The sequence below is a fragment of the Ursus americanus genome, chromosome 9, assembly GCF_024610735.1.
Source record: "Ursus americanus isolate L20-20 chromosome 9, mUrsAme1.1.p, whole genome shotgun sequence".
Classification (NCBI taxonomy): Eukaryota; Metazoa; Chordata; class Mammalia; order Carnivora; family Ursidae; genus Ursus; species Ursus americanus.
Genome location: NC_142135.1, coordinates 62789682 through 62812080, shown reverse-complemented (window position 1 = coordinate 62812080; position 22399 = coordinate 62789682). Strand labels below are relative to the sequence as shown.

Genomic DNA, 22399 nt, shown 5'->3' with positions numbered 1-22399 from the left:
GCCTGGGACTGACTGTCCTTAGACCTGCCTACAAGGTTGGCCCTTGGCTAATATCTTGAACTTAGCTAGTAAACAGTTCCCTGTACTGATCTAAAACTTCCTCTAAATAAGGTCATTGTGCCTAAATAAAATTGTTTGTTTAAAACATATGATCAAGGAGAACACCTGCTTTCCTTTTGGGGAGTCTGAAATCTTGGTATTGGCAAAATCTTGGTGCTAGGCAAAGGGTGCCTGTGTGCCCAGCTCTGAGTAAAAACCTGGGGCACTGAGTCTCTAATGAGCTTTCCTGGTAGACAACACTTCACATTATGTTGTGTCCAATGTGATTCCATTGGGGAAGAATTCTTGGAAGTTTGTACCTAATTTCTTCTGGACTTTGTCATGTGAGCCTTTCCATTTGCTAATTTTGCTTTGTATTCTTTCATAGTAATAAACTGTAATCGTGAATATAATGCATTCTGTAAGTCTTTCCAGTGAATCACTCAGCCTGGAGGTGGCTTGGAGGACTTCCAGCAGATTCCTTTTCGTTTTTTGTTTTTTTTTTCTGGTTCCTTTTCAACTCCCTTACCTCTGAACTTTGGGTACTTGAAGAATCCATCTTCTGCGACCATAATCCCTATGTGTTTTTATCCATTTCTAGGCAATGTCCTTCAATCTTATATCAAAATATTGTTGATCCGTATTTCAGGCTCTGAAATTTTCTAGATTTATTTTTCATGCTCTGAAGTAATTATTTTGGAAATCAAGCAAAATGATTCCAGATTACTAAAGTAAGATAGAGATTTTACTCTTGTTAGTAGAAATTTTGCATGATTTTAAAAAATTCATTTTAAATACAATTATGCTTACGGAAATTTGGAAAAGAATTATAAAGAAGAAAACAATTACATTGTTAAATTTAAAAATTATCACAAAGGAAGCAACAGTAGAATTCTACATTGCAGAGAAGCTCTGAGGTTTAGACTAAGCTAAAAAATTACAGGGGCGACTGGGCGGCTCAGTTGTTAAGCATCTGCCTTCGGCTCAGGGCGTGATCCCGGAGTCCTGGGATCGAGCCCCACATCAGGCTCCTCTGCTGGGAGCCTGCTTCTTCCTCTCCCACTCCCCCTGCCTGTGTTCCCTCTCTCGCTGGCTGTCTCTCTCTGTCAAATAAATAAATAAAACCTTAAAAAATAAAAAAAAAATTACAGTTAATATTAAGATTTTGGGAAATAGACAACAGGAAATTGATGATTCTTTTTACTAATTTTTAGTTATATATATATAGTAGTATATATATATAGTAATACATATATATATACACACATATATATATTTTAAAGATTTTATTTATTTATTTGACAGAGAGATACAGCCAGTGAGAGAGGGAACACAGGCAGGGGGAGTGGGAGAGGAAGAACAGACTCCCAGCAGAGGAGCCTGATGTGGGGCTCGATTCCAGGACTCTGGGATCACACCCTGAGCGAAGGCAGACGCTTTAACGACTGAGCCACCCAGGCACCTCTAATTTTTAGTTATATTTTTAATTCTTTTTAGCATTTGTAATCTTAGGTTTCTCTTACTGCGAACTAAATGTCAGACATTCTACTGCTTTTGTTCAGTTAGTACAAGTCAAATAAATCCTGTGTAATAATATCTTTATAGCTGAAGTTTGAGTACAATGTTCTCAATTAAAGCAATGTCTCTTGATAAGTCACCTGCTTATGGAAAGCCCTGTTATTTCTTATAATTTGTCTTTCGAGTATTTTTATGTAGTAACTTCTCATGGTAATATAATAAAAGAGAAAGCTAAGCGATCTGTGGTAATTTGTTCTATAAAGTGTTTATTATGAGTGCTATGTTAGAAGGTAAATTAATTTTTAGAAGATTGCATACTTTAGTTTTGAATAGTTTATTTAGCCCATAACCACTATAGAAACGAATACTTGTAGTTGATATAGTTCTGAAGCATAGTGTTAACTGTCTTAGAGTCACTGATATACTTGGTGAAGTGACATCACTTCAGATGACCCTCAGATGACACTAATGCTTTATTTGCCTCTAGAACCATCATAAGACAACTGCTCTGAATAAGTAAGTCTGACCATGTTTCTTAATTAAGTCAATTGAGATGCCATAGTTCATGCATAGTTTAAAAGAAACAGAATACTTAAATTGTTCCATATACTTTTTTTTTTTTTAAGATTTTATTTATTTATTTGACAGAGAGAGACAGCCAGGGAGAGAGGGAACACAAGCAGGGGGAGTGGGAGGGGAAGAACCTGGCTCCCAGCGGAGGAGCCTGACGCAGGGCTCGATCCCAGAACGCCGGGATCACGCCCTGAGCCAAAGGCAGACGCTTAACAGCTGAGCCACCCAGGTGCCCTTGTTCCGTATACTTCTTAATTTTATTTCTCCGACCTACCTCTAATGCCATAAAACATTGGTATTAGATGACAAAAATAAGTTAAAAAGTTAATATTTTCTGTTGACTAAACCTTAAACTTAATAAAATTTAAAGTAGTTCAGAAGGCAATCAGTATGTATTCTTCCTTATCTCTTAAGACAATTATTACAAATACTATTTGTGGCAAGAGTAAAAGGCAAATACTCTTGATAAATGAAATTGAACTTAGTATAAATAGTAATTTATAAATGAAAATCACATTTTAATTTCTATTCTTCCACATAAATCCACCAAGCAAAATTGAAAACCTGTATTAAAAACACCTTAAATACGTGACTTTTCAGAAAGCTGTAAATTATTGCTTCCCTGAGTAGGAGAGCCTAGCCCGTTGAGAGGCATCATCCTGGCAGCATTGTTTTCTTTTTCTCCTTGACACAATAGAGTATCCATTGTGACTAGAGAGAAGTAACTTTGGTTACTAGGTATTATGCTTCTTCTCTATGCAATCAGACTGCCTAAAAGCAGAAATATTAAAAATTGTGTGCTTTTTCCCTTTCTCTCATTCTTTCCTCTTATTCAAGGATTCATTCATATACTCATTCATACATTTATTCAGTGAACATTTCTTGGATATAGTTTGTATACCAGGCATTATAAAAGTTGAATAAAGCATGGTCATACCTTCATTGACCTTAGTTTAGTTCCATGTGTGATACTCCATTCTGAATGTGAGAATCAAAACTACTTCTCTCTTTAGGCTTAAATTCTGTATCTTTAAAATTATGGTTTAGATTCCTGTGTGAGGAAAGAAGACTTTTCTAGGATTTAAAATTCTAAGCATATGGGATACTTTAAATTCTTTTGGGAGAGAGTTGGGAGCGTGAATGAGAGGCATCCCTAAGGATGCCTGCTTTACCCACTATCATCAGGATCATGTAGGCTAGAAGTGTTTATCAAGAGAATTTCATGGTGTTCATGATGGAAAGTGGACTTTAGTATTCCATAAAAATCAACAGATATGCATTTATATTTATACCGCTTGAGCCTTTCCCCCCTGAAATAGTTCAGTGATGTAATAAAGCAGTTATATGACACTTTTTATGAAAAGTCCCATCATTTAGCTGCATTGTGAGGGAATAAGACACAAAAATGATGATATCCATATCAATTCATAAACTGTGGTTAATTATTTCATCTATATTCCTTGTAGCTGACTCATTAGGGAAAATTATTTTGTTTAGAAATGATCAATTTTTTATACTATGGTATTATATAGTAGGACTAAAAAGGGAGAGGAGCTTCAAAAATATCTGTGCTTCTTGACATAGTATTTTACTATTAAAATATTTTGAAAGTGTATAATTTGATTTTAACAGCTTTATCGAGGTAATTTACATATCATAAAGTTTACCCATTGAAATTGTACAATTCTGGTTTTTAGTATATTTACAAGTTGTACAGCCATCACTATTGTCATCACCCCAAAATGTAATTTGATTTTTGAGTTCTGTCTATGGAAACATGACTCAAAATTAAAGTTTTTCTTAAAAAATTAACATCCTTCTATGGAGTTTGTTTGGCATGATGAAAAAATTCTGGAAATGCCTTAATTTTGTGTGTGTGGTGGTTGCACAGCATTGTGAACATACTTAATGCCACTGAATTCAGTGGCAATGGTTAAAATGATAAATTTTATATTATGTATATTTTACCACAATAAAAATTAACATTCATTTATATGAAATCAGAATTGGTGGCTTAACTTTAAAAGTGTTTGGAAATTTCAGCCTGAGCCATGCATAGTCCTAATAATTTTTTCTCAAACATGTTATAACAAAGATATTCTTATAGTAAAAAAAAATCACATTATTTTCACAGACTGGAAAATAGACCTTAAAATTTTTGTAGGTATTTATCTTTATAGAAATTTCTGTAGAGTTAAGAAGTAAAGGTAATTAGCTTTTCTTTGATTTTTTTACTCTCTGAAAAAGCCAGATGCCATACAATGCAGAATCATTTATCTAAAGGGAGGAGAAGTAAATACACAGACACACGCACACACAGTAATTTAACATTATCCATTTATAGATGCGTGAAGTCTCTGGAAGGAAATACCAGAAATGGTAATGTTGGTTGGTTTGGGCAGGAGAACTGGGTGACTGGGTTTCATGGGCAGGAGGGATATTTTCCATGTGTGTGAATGTATGACCTGCTGAAACATTTTAAATAAACAATTTATTATCCTGATCCCAGACTCAGAATCAAACATGACTGTGTTCTTTCCTACTGTGCTTTGGTGACAGCGGATTATATTGAAATTGACATTGATTTGAAAATGAGCTATATTACTTACGTTGTTTTCTTTCTAGGAATTGATTATGGGTTAAGTTTACCACTTGGGGAAGATTATGAACGTAAGAAACATAAACTAAAAGAAGAATTGAGGCAAGATTACAGACGCTATCTTACTCAGGTAATACATTCTATTAGTTAGCTGGATTTTATGCTTCCGAATTCATCTGCTAAACTTGTTTTCCTAAAGTTTTAGTCATATGTGTTAATTTTTAGGTTTTCATTGGTTATCTAACAGGATATTATAGTGACAGTTAAGGGACATATATGACATTGATAGAAAATGGTCTGAGAATTGGTGCCTGGAATAATAGATTCTTGATCTTTGCAGTAGGGTAGTGGGTTTTAATTTTAAATGAGATTGTAAGTTCTGGCTGTTCATGTTTTCTGTAGAGTTATCATGGTTTAAAAAAACCCATTATGATTCCCTACTCCTCTACTTCCTATGACCATGTATTAAAATGACACATGGAATTCCAGCTGCCACTTATTTTCTTGTCAGCTAAGCTTTTAAAAACTTCATTTAACATGTTTACTTAGATTCCAAATTCTTTGCTTTATGATTTAATCTATTTACTTAGCAGAACCCTTGTTTTAAGTATGTTTGGTTAAATTATCTACTTGCTAAACTAAAGATTTCTTGTAAGTTTTGAAATGCAATTTACCTTTTAGCTTATCAAATTATTTTAAACAATTATGATGTTTCTAGTCATCTCAAGATAGTCTATAGTTTTTTTAATACTTTGTAATGTTTGTTCCAAGTGTATAAGTGGTCTCTTATTTATTCTGATTTGCACATGGAGAGAAAGAACTTTGAATACATTTTATCAATGGTTTGTTTCCCTTGACTTTAGGGTATTACACAAGCAAAAAGAAAGGTAGGGTTGCCTGCAAATGTTCTTTAATTTTTTTTTTATTTTTTAGATCTGGTAGCTTGCAATTATTTTCATTTATAATGATGCTCTCAAATTATTAAGAAAAATAACTTCATTTGTGATTTTGAGACTTTTGAATGGTAACATGTTGTATCCTTGCTTTTACCAAGATGGCAGTCTATATGTTACAGTTTTTCATTAATATAATCAGTCATTCTTTTTGATTCCTGCTTTGCATTTATTTTTGTTGCTTTCATATGCATCTTTTAGAAATATTCTGCAGCTATTGTAAGCCCATTTGTTTTCAGCATGCCAGTTTTTTCCTTCAAATTATGCTAATCACATTAAGATTAATAAAATAATAGATACTCAGGATTTTCTAAGATGTTTTTTAACTGTGTGTTGTCAGGATTTGGATTCCTGGGTATATATGCACCCAAACCCACGGATTGTGTTTGTAAATTTATTTTGGAAAACAAAAACACTATAGTTTTACAGAACTTTTTAAAAAGAATCTCACACATTCATTCATCATTCAGTCAACACTTTTTAAGCACTTATGAAGAAGAATCCATCTTTAGAGGGTCTTAAAATCCGGTGGTAGAGATAACATTCATACAGGTTAGAAACTGATAACTAATAAGGCTATAATGATCAAGAAAGACCTAAAGGTGTTATTTTGTAAGATACTGTAGGTTAGGTAGGATTTGGATATTCTAGAGGGCAAATCAAGGAGAGGAAGCTTTTCAGATGGAGAATATAGAATGAAGGACTTGGACGGCAGGCTTTAGCTTTGTATGAATGAGGCACATGTGATTTACCAGTCCAAGTAGGTTAGAGTAGATTCTTTTTGAGAGTAGTAAAAAATTATGATGTAGGTAGATAAGATAGGATCAGATTAGATTTTTTTTAAAGATTTTATTTATTTGACAGAGAGATAGCCAGCGAGAGAGGGAACACAAGCAGGGGGAGTGGGAGAGGAAGAAGCAGGCTCCCAGTGGAGGAGCCTGATGCGGGGCTCGATCCCAGAACGCTGGGATTACGCCCTGAGCCGAAGGCAGATGCTTAACGACTGAGCCACCCAGGCGCCCCAGATTAGATTTTTAAAAGGAATTTTATTTATTTATTTGTATACACACACACACACACACACACACACACACACACACATACATATACGTACGTGCATACATACATACATGTATATATATATATGTAGGTTCCACGCCCAACATGGAGCTTCAACTCGTGACCCTGAGATAACAGAATGAGCCAGCCAGGCACATCTAGATTAGATTTTTAATTTGATATGTGTGAAACATAATACCTCCTTAAGTAGCCTGTGAAGAGCTTGATAACTGTTTTAGAACTGTTCTGCATATTAGAGATTCTTATCTTATTGTTTATTTTAAACTGCTGCTACAGATTTTTAGCTCCTCCTTCCACTGATTTTTAGTCTGTTCTTCATGCCACTTTCCACAATGATCCTGTCCCTTACCAATTTAAATACTTCAGTGTCTCCTCACTGACCTTCAGGATAAAAATGCATATTCCTGGGGCTCCTGGGTGGCACAGTGGTTAAGCGTCTGCCTTCGGCTCAGGGCGTGATCCTGGCGTTATGGGATCGAGCCCCACATCAGGCTCCTCCGCTATGAGCCTGCTTCTTCCTCTCCCACTCCCCCTGCTTGTGTTCCCTCTCTCGCTGGCTGTCTCTATCTCTGTCGAATAAATAAATAAAATCTTTAAAAAAGAAAAAAAAGAAAAAAAATGCATACTCCTTAGCATGGCATGTAAAGTCTTTCATGTTCCAGCCCACCTACCTAGCCTCATACCTCAATATTCTCCTCCTCTCCCACTGCTTCTTACTGGGTGGGGTTTTCCTCTGGTTATCTACCATTTTCACTTGTGGATCTTATATTACTTCATCACGTAAGATTTTAAGGAAGAATGGTGGTAGGAGGCATAGGAAGAAATTGCCTTTATGAAAGAGAAAAAGATCAAGGAGTGTAAGTCTTTAAATTCAAATGGATATGAAGGAGTCTTTGGTGTTGTGTTATCAAGAATGTGGTTGTGATAGAGGAGCAGTAGTCCCTTAATAAGCAAGAGACAAATTTTGGTTGATGTCTGAGAAGGTGGGCATGGAAAGGAAAGCATGGGAAAAAGAAAATTACATAGGATTTGTGTAGGTGGCTGCAGTTGGCTTCCTTGACCCCTAGGAAGTCCTGTTCTTTTTTTTTTTTTTTTTAAGATTTTATTTACTTATTTGTCAGAGAGACAGAGAGAGCATAAGCAGGGGGGAGTGGCAGGCAGAGCAGGCCCAGAAAAACAGGCTCCCTGCTGGGCAAGGATGCAGGACTTGATTCCTGGATCCTAGGATCTAACCTGAGCTGAAGGCAGACGCTTAATCAACTGAGCCACCCAGGTGTCCCAGGAGGTCCTATTCTTTCTGGATTTTTTTTTTCTTTTGTGATTTCCAGACTTTTGGATTGCATGGATATTTAAATTTAAAAAAATTTAATCCTTAAATTTTGCTAAGAAGAACCATTAAACAACTGCCATCTTCCTTCCATTTTTAGAGTAGAAGACACTTGACCATTTAAAAGTGCAGGGAGAACATATTCCCAGAAGAACAATTTTTTTTTTAAGATTTTATTTATTTATTTGACAGAGAGAGAGAGGGAACACAAGCAGGGGGAGTGGGAGAGGAAGAAGCAGGCTCCCAGCAGAGGAGCCTGATGCGGGGCTCGATCCCAGAACACCGGGATCACGCCCTGAGCTGAAGGCAGACACTTAATGATTGAGGCACCCAGGCGTCCCCCAGAAGAACAGTTTTTAAATTGAATTAGTTAATGTATATTTACAGCCCGGACTTCTCTCCTGAACCTCACACTTTTCCATTTGGCTACCTATCTTAGAAATCTAATGGGTATCTAATGTTGAGCATGTCCAAAAGGGAACTCTAGATTTCTGTTTTTTTCCCACTCCCATCCTCTAGAAGCCTGAACTGCTTGTAGCCTGTTCTTTTCATTTTGTCATAGCACTTATTACCTTCTAAAATACCGTACTCTTCATTATGTTTATTATTTCTTGTCAGTTTCCTGTGTTTGAATGTAAGCTTTAGGAGGGCAGGGATCTTTGTTTTTTTTCACTGATGAATCTCAGATAAACAGTTTGGGACAGTAGGCATTCGATATTTATTGAATGAATGAGACAGTGTCTAAAATTTAGCTTTTTGATAACTCACTATATTGTCCTTATTTTGGACCTGTGTTGGGACTGTGAAGTGCCCAGTGAAGGAGTGAGGATGCTATATCTCTGTCTTCCCAGGGTTGGAACTCTGAATGTGTTGTTTCGTACATATATGACTCTACAAAATGGCAAGGTTTACAGTGTACTTTTTATATAAGGGTTAAACTGACTCAGGGATCTAGTCTGGTATCCTATTTTTTCCCTTGATAAATAAGTTTAGAGTTCTATACAACCAACTTTCAAAATAGCTTTTGCAGCACAACTTATTTGTAAATTCAGATCCAATGAAACCTTATATTTTTTATTTTTTTAAAGATTTATTTACCTATTTTAGAGAGAGAGAGAGAGAGAACAAGAACGAGCGGGGGGAGGGGGCAGAGGGAGAGAGAATCTCTAGCGGACTCCACTGAGCGTGGAGCCTGACACGGGGCTTGATCTCACAATCCTGAGATCATGATCTGAGCTGAAACCAAAAGTTGGTCACTTAACTGTGCCACCCAGGCACCCCTCAATGAAACCTTATTAATCATTCAGTTTTATTAATCACTCTATTCCCAAATGTTTTGAATATAACTATATTGTGGCATTTGGTATGTTATATTATAGTTATTTGTTTACATGTTTGTTTCCTCAGCTGAATTGTAAATTTCTTACATAGAGGGGATATATTCTTATCTTTTGTCTCTCTACCACCAAAAAAAAAAAAAAGTAACTATAAAGTTTTAGGTAGTAATTGCTTGTTTAATGAATAAATAAAAGGCATGGAACTACACAGCTTAACAAGTATCCATTCATTTAATCTTCATAACTTAGTGATTTAGATGGCATTATCCTGCCTTATGGACAAAGAAATTGAGGCAGAGGGGCACCTGGGTGGCTCAGTTGGTTAAGCAACTGCCTTTGGCTCCGGTCATGATCCTGGAGTCCCGGAATAGAGTCCCGCATCGGTCCCTGCTCAGCGGGGAGTCTGCTTCTCCCTCTGACCCTCCCCTCCTCATGCTCTCTTTCTTTCATTTTCTCTCAAATAAATAAATAAAATCTTAAAAAAAAAAGAAATTGAGGCAGAGGTGTTAAATAATTTCCAGATTATAAGACTACCAAGCAGTACCAGAAAATTGGGGATCAGATATATTTTTTACTCATCCCTTGTGTTTGCTTTATAGTATTCAAAGATATTTTACATTTTTAATCCTCTTTGATTCTTACATCAGCTTTGGTAGGTAGGCAGAGCAGATACCATTCTCATTTTATGTAAGAAGCCTGGGTCAGGGAGGTTAAGCAACTTGCTCAGTGTTATAGAACTGAGAGGTGTGGGGCCTAGTCCGGGAGCCCAGGTCTTTGGACTCCTAGTATGATGCTCTGTCTACTACACTGCATTATCTAAATCTTTAATGAACAAGAAGGGAGGTACACATAAGGGAATAACGTTCATAGTTTTTATCTTTTGGCATTTGAGTGCATATACCCTCATAAATTATTGCAGGAAAATTAGTAAAAAACCTTATTGCAGCATGTTTACGGATCTTGTTGAGGAAGTTTAAATTTGCCTCAAATTTGCCAAAGAATGAAGGGCACTGAGAATGGAGAATGTGTGCTTAGAAGAGAAATATAAATTAGGAAAGAGTTTTCTTTTTTCCCATGCTTTTTAATCATCTTGAATATATGTTGCAAATGAAAATTAAGACCTGATTCTCCTCTTCAGGGACTTGTTGACTGGAAGAAAATTCTGTTTTCTAGTTACTTTTGTACTTTCTGTCTTCATCTCCATTTCATTCTTTTACTCTGCATAATGTATAGTTTAGAAAATTGTAAAGACACATTTACAAAACATTTTATAAAGGCAATTAGGTAATATATGTTTTTTAATGTGTATATATACAGAAAAACTTTCTGTCCACGAGTGAAACAGATCCATCTACTCTGGGAGTTTCTCTTCCTATTGGTGAGAGGTTATCTGCCAAGGTAGGTGGATAGGAGTAGTTATTGTGAGTAGTAGTTTTATGAGGTATCAAAATAATTAAAGAACATACTCCTGACTTAAATGCAAGCAGAAGATTATATCATTTCCCACCCTTGAATATGTCTTTTAAAAAAATCTGTGGAGTCTCTATTTTGCTGTTTTTAAAAGAACTTTTGAACATAACGTTTATACTGATGTAAGTGATATATCTTTAATACGTGAATTGAATATCTAGAATTTGCTTTTCAGCATTGGTTCCTGAGCTATAAAATTCATGCTGTGTGTCAGAGTTATCAGTGAGATGAGTGGATGAGAGTATACTGAGGTTTGATGTAGGGTGAGGTCTGGAGCTGTTTGAATGTGTTTCTATCACTCTACAAATACATGTACTTAATCTTTAGAGGTGGTAGTGATAAAGCACTGCATACCCCTTGTAGGAACTAAATTTCCAAGCTAGATCAGCAATCATGACATAGTACATAAAACAAACAGAAAGATGATAAGTTTCAAAAGATGACCTAGTTAGAACTTTAATTTTTTTTTTTTTAGATTGTGCTGTTTGAATGACAGTGGAAATATTAAGGCTTAAAGATATTTCCTAATGTAGTGTGTGTTTCAACAGAACATTTATATCATATTTTAGTGTCTGTGATAATTTTACCTATTTATGTTTAAAATATATTCAACCTACTTGATACTTGGGAAGAAATGATTAGCAGTAGATCTTTTGGATGTGGGGTGGGGGAATGAGGCAGGAGAGATGTCTCTGAGAAGGAAAGAAGGAAGGTAACCTGGTCAAATCTCCTTGGAAATATGGTAATGACAGGTCTCCTGGCAAACACATTCATGTAGTTACTAGTGGGACAGTTTTATTTATGAATGCTTTTGGTTGAAGCAGCTCCCTTCTATTAAAGACCTCCTGTATTGACCTGGACCTAAGCATGTAGTAATGCTTATTTTAATGTGGCAAGAAAGGATGTGTGGGGTATTGCATTGGTGGCTTCAGACCTCTTCCTGCCTCTCTTGTGCTTTGCAAGTACTTCTGTCCTTGAAATTATTAATAAAGCTTAATTCTGGTAAGATCTCTTATTTTGTATAAGTTTGATTGGACATAAAAGTACTTTTTCCTGAAGTGGAGTTTTAACGTTTCCTTTTGGTTTTTATTTTAAGGAAAGGTTGAAACTTGAACGCAACAAAGAATACAATCAATTTCTCAGGGGTAAGGAGGAATCTACTGACAAGTTCAGACAGGTAGAAAAGAGTAGTACTGAGGTAGGTTTTGCTTTTAAAGTAAATCTTTAACACCAGAGGTTGAATATTTTGTATTTACTTGAAAATATTTTTATTTGTTAAATATTTCACTTGGTTTTTATGTAAATATTTTAAAGATTAAGCCAAATTGAACTAAATACAGGGCATTTTAATATTTAGTTTTATTAATGGTTATTATATATTGAAGAACTTACCCTACCTTTTAACTTCATGGGGGAGATTTAATTTTAGAGCTTGGCTTCAAGTGATGTTTAGTTTTTACTTTTTGTTTTTATTTTTATTTACTTTTTTACTTTTTTTTTTATTTTTTATGAGTGCCAGCAGGCAGGGAAGGGGGCCAGGGAAGGGTGAGAGGGAGAGAGAATCTTAGGCAGACTCTGTGTCCAGCATGAATAGAGCCTGGCATGGGGCTCGATCTCATGACCCTGAGATCACGACCTGAGCCAAAATCAAAAGAGTCAAACGCTTAAGGTACTGAGCCACCCAGGTACCCCTCGTTTTTACTTTTAAGTGACTTTTAAAATACAATTTCTAGCTATATATTTTTTTTCCAAATTTAAGAATGGTTGATATTAATAGTGCCAAAAAATTGACCACTTTCTATATTGTTTGTATTAAGAATTTAATTTGAGATATTTTGAAGCAATATTACCTGCCAAAATATGCCTACTATAGTAATTTGCATTTAGTTTATCCTCTCTTTCTGTAGCCACTTACCCATATCACTGGTGCTTGTTTATATTTTGTTTATTAAGTTTTGAAGGATAACATTTCCCTGAAGTTTTTTTTCCCCAAAGATAAGCTATTTCTTTTGGGTGATTAAGCCTTGGAGTTGAGATGATAAATAGACTAAGCATCATTTGGGGGTTTAATTACTTTTTAAGAAATAGCATCATATTAAGATCTGTTTCTTGTTTTCTTTTTTAATTGACCAGCACAAGAATCAAAGAAATAAAAAACCTATTAGTCAGGTTAAGCCTGATTTACCTTCACAAATACAAACATCTTGTGAAAATTCAGAGGGTTCTAGAAGAAATGTCTTAACTCCTTCAGAGGCATATGAAGAGCTTCTAAACCAAAGAAGACTAGAGGAGGACAGATATCGACAACTAGATGATGAAATTGAATTAAGGAATAGAAGACTCATTAAAAAAACTAATGAAGAAGTGGACATTTCCAATAAAAAACATCCAAGGTTTGCCAACAAAACTGACATTCCAGATAGAAGATTTCGCAGGTTCAATGAGGATCGTGTTTTTGATAGACAGTATTATAGACCAGATCAAGATCCCGAAGTAAGTGAAGAAATGGACGAGAGGTTTAGATATGAAAGTGATTTTGATAGAAGACTTTTGAGAGTGTATACAAATGACAGGTATTTACAACTTCATTTTTATTTTCATTATTTGCTTAATATTGATGGTACTTTTGATGATTATGTTAGGGAGAAGCAGTTTCATTTATCTACATATTTGGTTAATTGTAAGATGCTGTCAATTTGAAGTTGTAGCATTATTTTTTACGTGCCACTGAAGGAACAAGTAAAACCCCCCAAGATGGGGGAAAAAGGGACCCCCTTAATAAAGCTGGGACACTGACAGGCTACAACCTTCATGTAAAATTAAATGGGAAATAAATTTTTTCACAGAAGGTTACAGAAAGGAAGCTTCCATATTTCAACCTTGGCACTGAATGGAGGGATTAAAAAAAACACAAAAACCTTCTCTGAGATTTTGAACTGTAAGCCAGTACCGATTCAGGTTCGCAGTCTGAATTCATGTTGCCAGTATTGTTTAAAACACCTTGAGGCAAGAATTCAGGGTTGTCTCAGATTCATCATAGCGCCCCTAGGTGAGTGACAGGAGAAAAAATAACTCTTTGTGATAACTTGATTCAACTAGGTTGATGGCAAAACCAGATTCAGATGTTAAAATGTGGATATAAAGGACATTTTAAAATAGATGAAATACAGCTTTTCCTTTAGTGTTCCTATGCTCTCAGTACTTCTATCAATATACTTCATTGTTTTTCAGTCTCTTATTAAACATTTACTTAAGTGAAATGATACCAGATTTTTACTATCAGATTTTCAGATGCCTTTCAGTTCTTTGGGATGATTGTTTTTGGGACACTACTTGTAATTTCTTAACTGCTACAGTGGGATTTTATTTTAATAAGTTATTTATCTTAATACTTAAAATTTGCTATATTTTCACAAACTTTTGTTGGAGATAGAAATATGTCAGGGTTCTATATTTGTCAGTGACTTGTTAACTTGAAAGGGTTAAATCTAAACTTTGAAGAGTTTATGGGACCTGTTTCTTTTGTCCAAATAGATTACCTTTTAAATATTTTGGAAAATCTCTGAGACATAATGTTATACATTCAGCATTCTAGTTATTAATAATAATACAAAACCTTTACAGTTTGTTGTCTTCTGTTCTTTATTCTGTAGCTATTATGGCCTGCTCACCCAGTCTTTTTAATAATCATCCTGATTTAAGTGATATGAGTGAACGATTAGAATTTTGCAGTACTACTTGTCATTTCTATCTGATTTGAATCTGTTTGTACTTCAGAAAATATTCTAAATCCTATGATGTTTTATATTTGAAAATGTTTATACCTGAAGGTAGTCCAAGGCTGGCTCAACTAAAAGAGCTCTGAATTGGGGAATTGCAGGTAGTTTTGGACTCTTGGTTCTGCCTACTTTGTACTTGAAAACATTTTTTCTTTATGGTGTCTGTTTATCTTTAAGGTGTAATGTAATGCTATCTTTTAAGTTTGGGATTTCAAGAAACTTATGATGATGACTGCTTTTAAAATGTTAGTCTATTATTTTTGTAATTATATCCTGTGATAATTCTATACTTGAACAAGTGAATTTCAGCCTAATTGAGAACTATCTTATGTTCTCCTGTATTCCATAAATGAAACGAACTTTTTATATAATCTTATCTAAGTAGTATTTAAGAATAGATTAAACATGAAGATGAGTGAGAATAATTCCTGTTACACGTTTAAAAATGTTTAGCAGTATTTCTTCAAATTTAAATCATTATTATATAATACTTCCATTTTGTTAATGCATTAACTTACATCTCTGGATGTAAGGTTTTTCACATATGTTTCTAAGGCATGAGGTTAAAATTGAATTTCTGTATTTCAGATTTGTAGATTCCTTAATTCCAGCAAAAAAAAAAAATTCACATCTGTGATTCAGTAGTTTATTTAGGAGGCAGAGTGATTGATGGGAAAAATGACTACTTATTAGTAAAATCTTTGAGACTACAGAAATGTGTAATGCATTTGGCCTCTTGCTCTAACCATTTATTCTTTTTAAAAATATTTTTATTAAGTATAGTTGATATGCAGTGTTAAATTAGTTTTAGTTGCACACATAGGGATTTGTCAGTTTTACACATTATGCAGTGTTCACCACAATATACGTAGTTACCATCTTTCACCATACAACGTTATTATAATATTACTGTCTATATTCCCGATGTTGTATTTTTCGTCTCTGTGACTTATTTTTTACTAGCGGTTTGTGTCTCTTAATCCCTGTCACCTATTTAGGTCTTTCCACCCATGCCCCTGCCCTCTGGCAATAAGATTTTTGTCTGTACTTACAGTCTATTTCTGTTTTTTGTTGTTTGTTCATTTGTTTTTTAGATTTCACATATGAGTGGTAATTTTCTTTCCCTGACTGATGTATTTTCACTTGGCATAATACCCCCTACGTCCATCCATGTTGTTGGAAATGGCAAGATCTCATTATTTTTTATGGCTAATATTCCATTTTATATCTATACCACATCTTCTTTATCCATTCATCTGTGGATGGACACTTGGGTTGCTTGGCTTTTGTAAGTAATGTTGCAATAAGCATAGAGGTGCAGGTATCTTTTCAAATTAGGGTTTTCATTTACTTTGATTAAATACCCAGTAGTGGAATTACTGGATCATATGGTATATCTATTTTTAATATTTTGAGCCATCTCCATACTGTTTTCCATAGTGGTTGCACCAGTTTACATTCCCACGACATTGTATGGGAGTCCCCTTTTCTCCACATCCTAACTAGCACTTATTATTTTTTGTCTTTTTGATACTAGCCATTCTCAGTGGTGTGATGTGATATCTCATTGTAGTTTTCATTTGCATTTCCCTGATGGTTAGTGATGTTGAGCATTTTTTCATGTGTCTGTTGGCCATTTGTATGTCTCTTTGGAAAAATGACTACTCAGGTCCTCTACTTGTTTTCTAATCGGATTATTTGCTTTTTGGTTTGAATCGTATGAGTTCTTTATATGTTCTGGAAATTAACCCCTTATTGGATGAATCATTTGCAGATATCTCCAGTAGATTGCTTTTTGTTTTGTTGTTGGTTTCCTTTTTGTACAAAAGCATTTTATTTTGGTGTAGTCCTGATAGTTTTTTTTTTTTTTTTTTTTTTTTTTGCTTTTGTTTCCCTTACCTCAGGAAACATATCCATAAATATGTTGCTAAGGCTGATGTCCAAGAGACTGCTGTGTTTCGTCTTAAGAGTTTCATGGTCTCATGGTTTTCAGGTCTCATGTATAGGTCTTCAATCCATTTTGAGTTTATTTTTGTGTATGGTGTAAGAAAGTGGTCGGTTTTATTTTTTTACATATAGCTGTCCAGGTTTCCCAGCACCATTTATTGAAGAAACTGTTTTTTCACCATTGTAGATTCTTGCCTCCTTTGTCATAGATTAATTGACTGTGTAAAGTGTGGGTTTATTTCTGTGTTCTCTTTTCAGTTCCACTGATCCATATTTCTGTTTTTGTGCCAGCACCATCCTGTTTTGATTACCATAGCTTTGTAGTACTATCTTGAAATTTGGATTGTGATGCTTCCAGCTTTGTTGTTCTTTCTCAAGATTGCGTTGGCTATTCAAGGTCTTTTGTGGTTCAGTACAAATTTTAGGATTATTTGTTTGAATTCTGTGATAAGTGCTTTTGGTATTTTGATAGGAATTGCATTGAATCTGTAGATTGCTGTGGGCAATTGGGACATTTTTAACAATATTATTTTTTCCAATGCATGAACATGGAATATCTTTCTATTTGTGTCATCTTCATTTTCTTTCATCAGAGTCTTATAGTTTTCACACTATAGGTCTTTCACCTTCTTGGTAAAATTTATTCCTGGGTTTTTTTCTTTTTTTGATGCAATTGTAAATGGGACTAAATGTTTTTTTTCTCTCTGCTATTTCATTATTGGTGTATAGAAATGCAGCATATTTTGTATATTTTCTTTTTTTAGGATTTTATTCATTTGACAGAGAGAGAGTGCACAAGCAGGGGGAGTGGGAGAGGGAAAAGCAAACCCACTGCTGAGCACAGAAGCTGATGTGGGGCTTGATTCCAGGAGCCTAGGATCATGACCTGAGCTGAAGGCAAGCAGTTAACTGACTGAGCCAGCCAGTATATTAATTTTCCATCCTGCAGCATTACTGAATTTATTTATTAGTTCTAATAGTTTTTTGGTGGAGTCTTTAGGACTTCCTGTATATAGTTTCATATCATCTGCAAATAGTGAAAGTTTTATTTCTTCCTTACCAGTTCGGATGCTTTTTATTTCTTTTTCTTGTCTGATTGCTATGACTTGTAGTTCCAGTGCAGTGTTGAATAAAAGTGCCAAGAGCAGACATCCTTATCTTGTTCCTGATCTTAGAGGAAAAGCTCTCAGGTTTTCACCATGGAGTATGATGTTAAGTGTTTTTCATATATGGCCTTTATTTCGATGAGGTATGTTCCCTCTGAACCTACCTTGTTAAGAGTTTTTATCATAAGTGGATGTTGTATTTTGTCACATGCATTTTCTGAATCTGTATAGTTTTTATCATTCATTTTCTTAATGTGATGTATCATGTTGTTTGTTTTGCATATATTGAACAATTCTTGCATTCCTAGACTAATCCCAGTTGATTGTAATGAATGATTCTTAATGTATTGTTGAATTTGGTTAGCTTATATTTTGTTGAGGATTTTTGTGTCTTATATTCATCATTTTGGCCTATAGATTTGTGGGTTTTTTTTTTTTTCTTCTTCTTTTTTGTAGTATCTTTGTTAGGTTTTGGTTATCAGGGTAATCCTGGCGTCATTGAGAGAATTTGGAACTTTTCCTTCCTCTTCTATTTTTTTGGAATAGTTGAGAAGAATGGGTATTAACTCTGATTTAAATATTTGGTAGAATTCACCTGGAAAGCCATCCTGTCCTGGATTTCTGTTTGTTGGAAGTTTTTTGACTGCAGTTCAGTTTCGTTATTAGTAATCAGTCTGTTCAGATTTTCTGTGTCTTCTTGATTCAGTTTTGGAAGATTATGTGTTTCTGGGAATTTATCCATTTCTTCTAGGTTGTTCCAATTTGTTGGTATATAATTTTCATAGTAGTCTCTTATAATCCTCTGTATGTTTGTGGTATCAGTTTTTACTTCTTTTTCATTTCTGAATTTATTTAAGTCCTTTCTCTTTTTTTCTTGATGAGTCTGACTAAAGTTTTATTAATTTTGTTTTATTAATCCTTTCTGTTGGTTTTTTAGTCTCCATTTCATTTATTTCTGCTCTGATTTTTGTTATATTTTTCTTTCTGCAGACTTTGGGTTTCATTTGTTATTTTTCTTATTCCTTTAGGTATAAGGTTAGATTGTTTGAATTTTTTTCTTGTTTCTGGAGGTAGCCTATGAAATGCTCTTAGAACTGCTTTCACTATGTCCCAAAGATTTTGAACTGTTGTACTTTCATTTTCATATTTCTCCATGTGTTTTGGATTTCCTCTCATTTCTTCATTGACCCACTGCTTGGTAGTATGTTGTTTAGCTTCCACATTTTTTGTGTTTGCTTACTTGCTTTCTCTTTCTTTTTTCCCCTTGTGATTGGTTTCTAGTTTCATACTGTTGTGGCTGGAAAAGATGCTTGATAGGATTTCAGGCTTCTTAAATTCATTCTGACTTGTTTTGTGGAATGTTTCATATGCACTTGAAAAGAATGTGTATTCTGCTGTGTTTGGATGGAATGTTTTTTATATATCTGTTAAATAATCTGGTATAATGTGTCATTCAAAGCCACTGTTTTCTTATTGATTTTGTGTCTGGATGATATCCATTGATGTAAGTGGGGTGTTAAAGTCCTCTACTATTATTATATTACTGTCAATTTCTCTCTTTATGTTTGTTAATATTTGCTTTATGTACATAGGTGATCCTATGTTGGCTGCATAGATATATATAATTGTTAATCTCCTCTCAATGGATTAATCCCTTTATCATTATGTAATGCTCTTCCTTGTTTTTTGTTTAAGCATTTATTTGTGATATATTGTAATCTTAACCCAAAGTTCTTGACAAAAAATAATTATGACTGATTGTGAGAAGTACAAAATTAATTTTCCTTCATTTTCGTAAGTTTCTCTTTTTTTTTTTCCTTCTAAAAGTCAGCATGTGATGAATGCCAGTTTTGATTTTAAACAGTTTTTGAGTTCATTATTTTTGGTCTCACTTTTTTTCTAATTACCCCATAAACAACTTCATGTATGATAATGTATTTATTAATGAACTATTTTGCCCACTTTAAATATGGGAAAGCTAAAACCCAGGAATGATGTTAAACTTCTGAACTCATCATTAATCACTGGCCAGTGTTTTTAAATAATTAACAAGGTAGTTAGCATCTTGCTTGACACTTGCAGTCTTTATGTATGCGTGTATGTTTATGTGTTATTTATTTATAAATATTTACAGTTTGACTAAAATTTATGTCTTAGGAGCTTTTAGAAGTTGAATGTAATGGTGTATTTCTTGGTACTTTGAAATTTGTAGGCTCTTTTAAAATGTGGTCATCCTGGTCTTTATTATTTATTAACTTGACCTGTAGAAGTTAATATATTACTTTACTATGTTTACTTTATAACCAATGTTAATGAGTGAAAGAAACGTTTAGCTTTAAATAGTGCTTTTTAAAAGTTTTTATGTGATTAATACAGTTAGCACTTCCATTCTACTTAACTCTTGATATTTGTTAGTTTGTAATCTTAATAGTTATTTAATAAAATTCTGAAATAACATTCCATCTGAAATTAGAATCTGTATGTTAGCCACATAGATGAGTACATGCTTACTTAGTGTGGGGCATTCTAAGAAATGTGCATGCTTAATATATAAAATGTAAATGAGAAGAAATGGCTCATTAGAACTTGAGTTATTTAATACTATTATTAATACTTTTTTTCTAATACATAGTAATTTTCATTTGTCTCTGGAAGGACCTCTTTAATACTAACTTTTTTCTCCATTTTAAAGATGGGCTCAATATTAGAAAAATTAGATTAAAGCAAATTTATTTGCTGAATTAAAGCAAATATAATTGTGAAACAACTGAAAACTGAGAAAAATAGTGACTCACAGTTAACAGCTCAGTATTTTTCTTTTAACATCCAGGAGAGTACCTCTAATAGTGGATTTCGTTCACATTAGAGAAATTCTTGATATGAAAACAAGGTGATGTAACCATTTTATGAATTAGATGATTTTTTTTTAAGTAAGGAGAAATTTGGTTTTTCCTTGCTTGTGAGCTGTATGAATCTAGGATCAACAGATGGTAAATATTTTATTTTTATGATGTGTTATTCTTGATAGCGTAAACATTGTAAATTTATTCCTCAAGTAGTTTGATTCTGAGGTTTGTGAAGGAAAAAAGATAAGTTATTCATTATCACTTAGGAGTTGTTCATTTATATTAAATTAGCTGGAAAAACCTATACTTTTAGAGAATTTGCTTTTCTTCTGTAAGAGAGTAATTTTATTTTTTTGAAAGTAGACACATGTGTTAATTTTTAGAATAAACTTGGCCTCTAGCCTATACCTGATTTCTTTGGGCATTGAGGTTTGAACCTAATTAAAGTTATTGACCCATGTCTTCCAGGAAATAGAGATAGAGAAAAAGCTTTTTCCATTTAACATACCTGTAGCTTTTTTTTTTTTTTTGATAGTAGGATGGTGAAATCACTTATAATTATTTTATTACTTCAATTAAATCTAATTTGGTATGTCAAAGAAAGCAAATTCTTTTTTGAAGTTGTCTCTTTCTGATAAAATCAGTGGATTGAGAGGTGTGGTACGCGAATCTATGGATTTAAAGCCGTAGAATATTTAGATAGATTGGTTCTGGGTCTCAGGGATTGTTTTAATCTGGTAGTGGCTTTAAAGCTATAACTAAACAGAAAGGATTTCTCAGGGACAAACTGGACCCAAATTGAACTCCTGGACTTTCATTAGAATCAGTTGTTCTTAGACATTTAGTGAGTTCATTACTTTCGGCTATTACCATTTGTAGGTCTCCCTTAATGTTGAGAGGATTGAAGGGAGGAGATAGAAATGATGAAAACACTGTTGGCTCTCAATTCCTGTCTTCCTGGAGAACTTCATTGTCTCAGTAAAAGTTCTTTTCTTTTCTGTTCTTTTCTTCCCTCCTTCCCTCCCCCCTTTCTCTTTCTTTTCCTTCCTTTCCTTCATTCATTCCTTCTTTCTTTCCCTCCCCTCCCCTGTCCTCCCCTCCTCTTCTCTCTCTCTCTCTTTTTTTCTAAGTGTGTGTGGGGTTGGGGGAGGCTTAGACAGAGAGAGAGAATCTTAAGCAGGCTCCATGCCCAGCACAGAGCCCACTGCGGGACCTGAGCTGAAATCAAGAGTTGGGCACTTAACTGACTGAGCCACCCAGGTGCCCTCAGTAAAGATTTCTAAAATAAATTGTAAGACCACCATAACAGCTATTAAAGTGAACTAACAGAGATAGTTAATAGTGATTAAATGCTAAATTTATTAGAAATATGGAAAAAAGTTCAATAAATGAAGGAAATTCCATTATAATTATGGGGATATTTTAATAAGAAATAAGATAGTTTACTTGTCATCCTATAATTTGGTTTCACAGCTTGTTGGGTTCCCTTCTAGTTTTTTTGTTTCTGTTTTTAATATATTAGTAAACTTAAATATTTATGGAATCTCTATCTGTAAATAGTAATTTTTCATTGATTTAACAAAGTAAGCATAGTCATATGAGTCTTTCCATAAAATTAAAAAGGATGCTTTAAGATTTTATTTTATCTTTTTTAGTGAAATGCATATCTCTGCTTTTCTTTGGCCTTTTAACCGTTTCTCTAGTCTTGATTTTATTGTGACAAGATTTTGATTTTATCAGTGACAAGAGGGGACTTTTATAGTTTTGTTAATGAATTTTTTTTTTCTTTAGTGAAATGGTATACCTTAAGCTGTATTCCCTCTGG

At 34.1% G+C, this 22399-nt stretch overlaps 1 protein-coding gene across 10 annotated transcripts in view; it reads left to right on the top strand.

Moving 5' to 3' along the window:
• Nucleotides 1–22399, top strand: part of CSPP1 (centrosome and spindle pole associated protein 1) — a 381696-nt gene that overhangs the window by 38582 nt on the left and 320715 nt on the right. For 5 of the 10 annotated variants that reach the window (XM_087864846.1, XM_087864852.1, XM_087864848.1 and 2 more), the window contains exons 4-8: nucleotides 4756–4859; nucleotides 5593–5616; nucleotides 10744–10824; nucleotides 11993–12094; nucleotides 13030–13469. In XM_087864846.1, coding sequence (XP_087720972.1) covers nucleotides 4756–4859; nucleotides 5593–5616; nucleotides 10744–10824; nucleotides 11993–12094; nucleotides 13030–13469 — 751 coding nt within the window. The remainder of the gene's footprint in view (nucleotides 1–4755; nucleotides 4860–5592; nucleotides 5617–10743; nucleotides 10825–11992; nucleotides 12095–13029; nucleotides 13470–22399) is intronic. The other 5 variants (XM_087864853.1, XM_087864850.1, XM_087864847.1 and 2 more) reach the window with 2 other exon arrangements.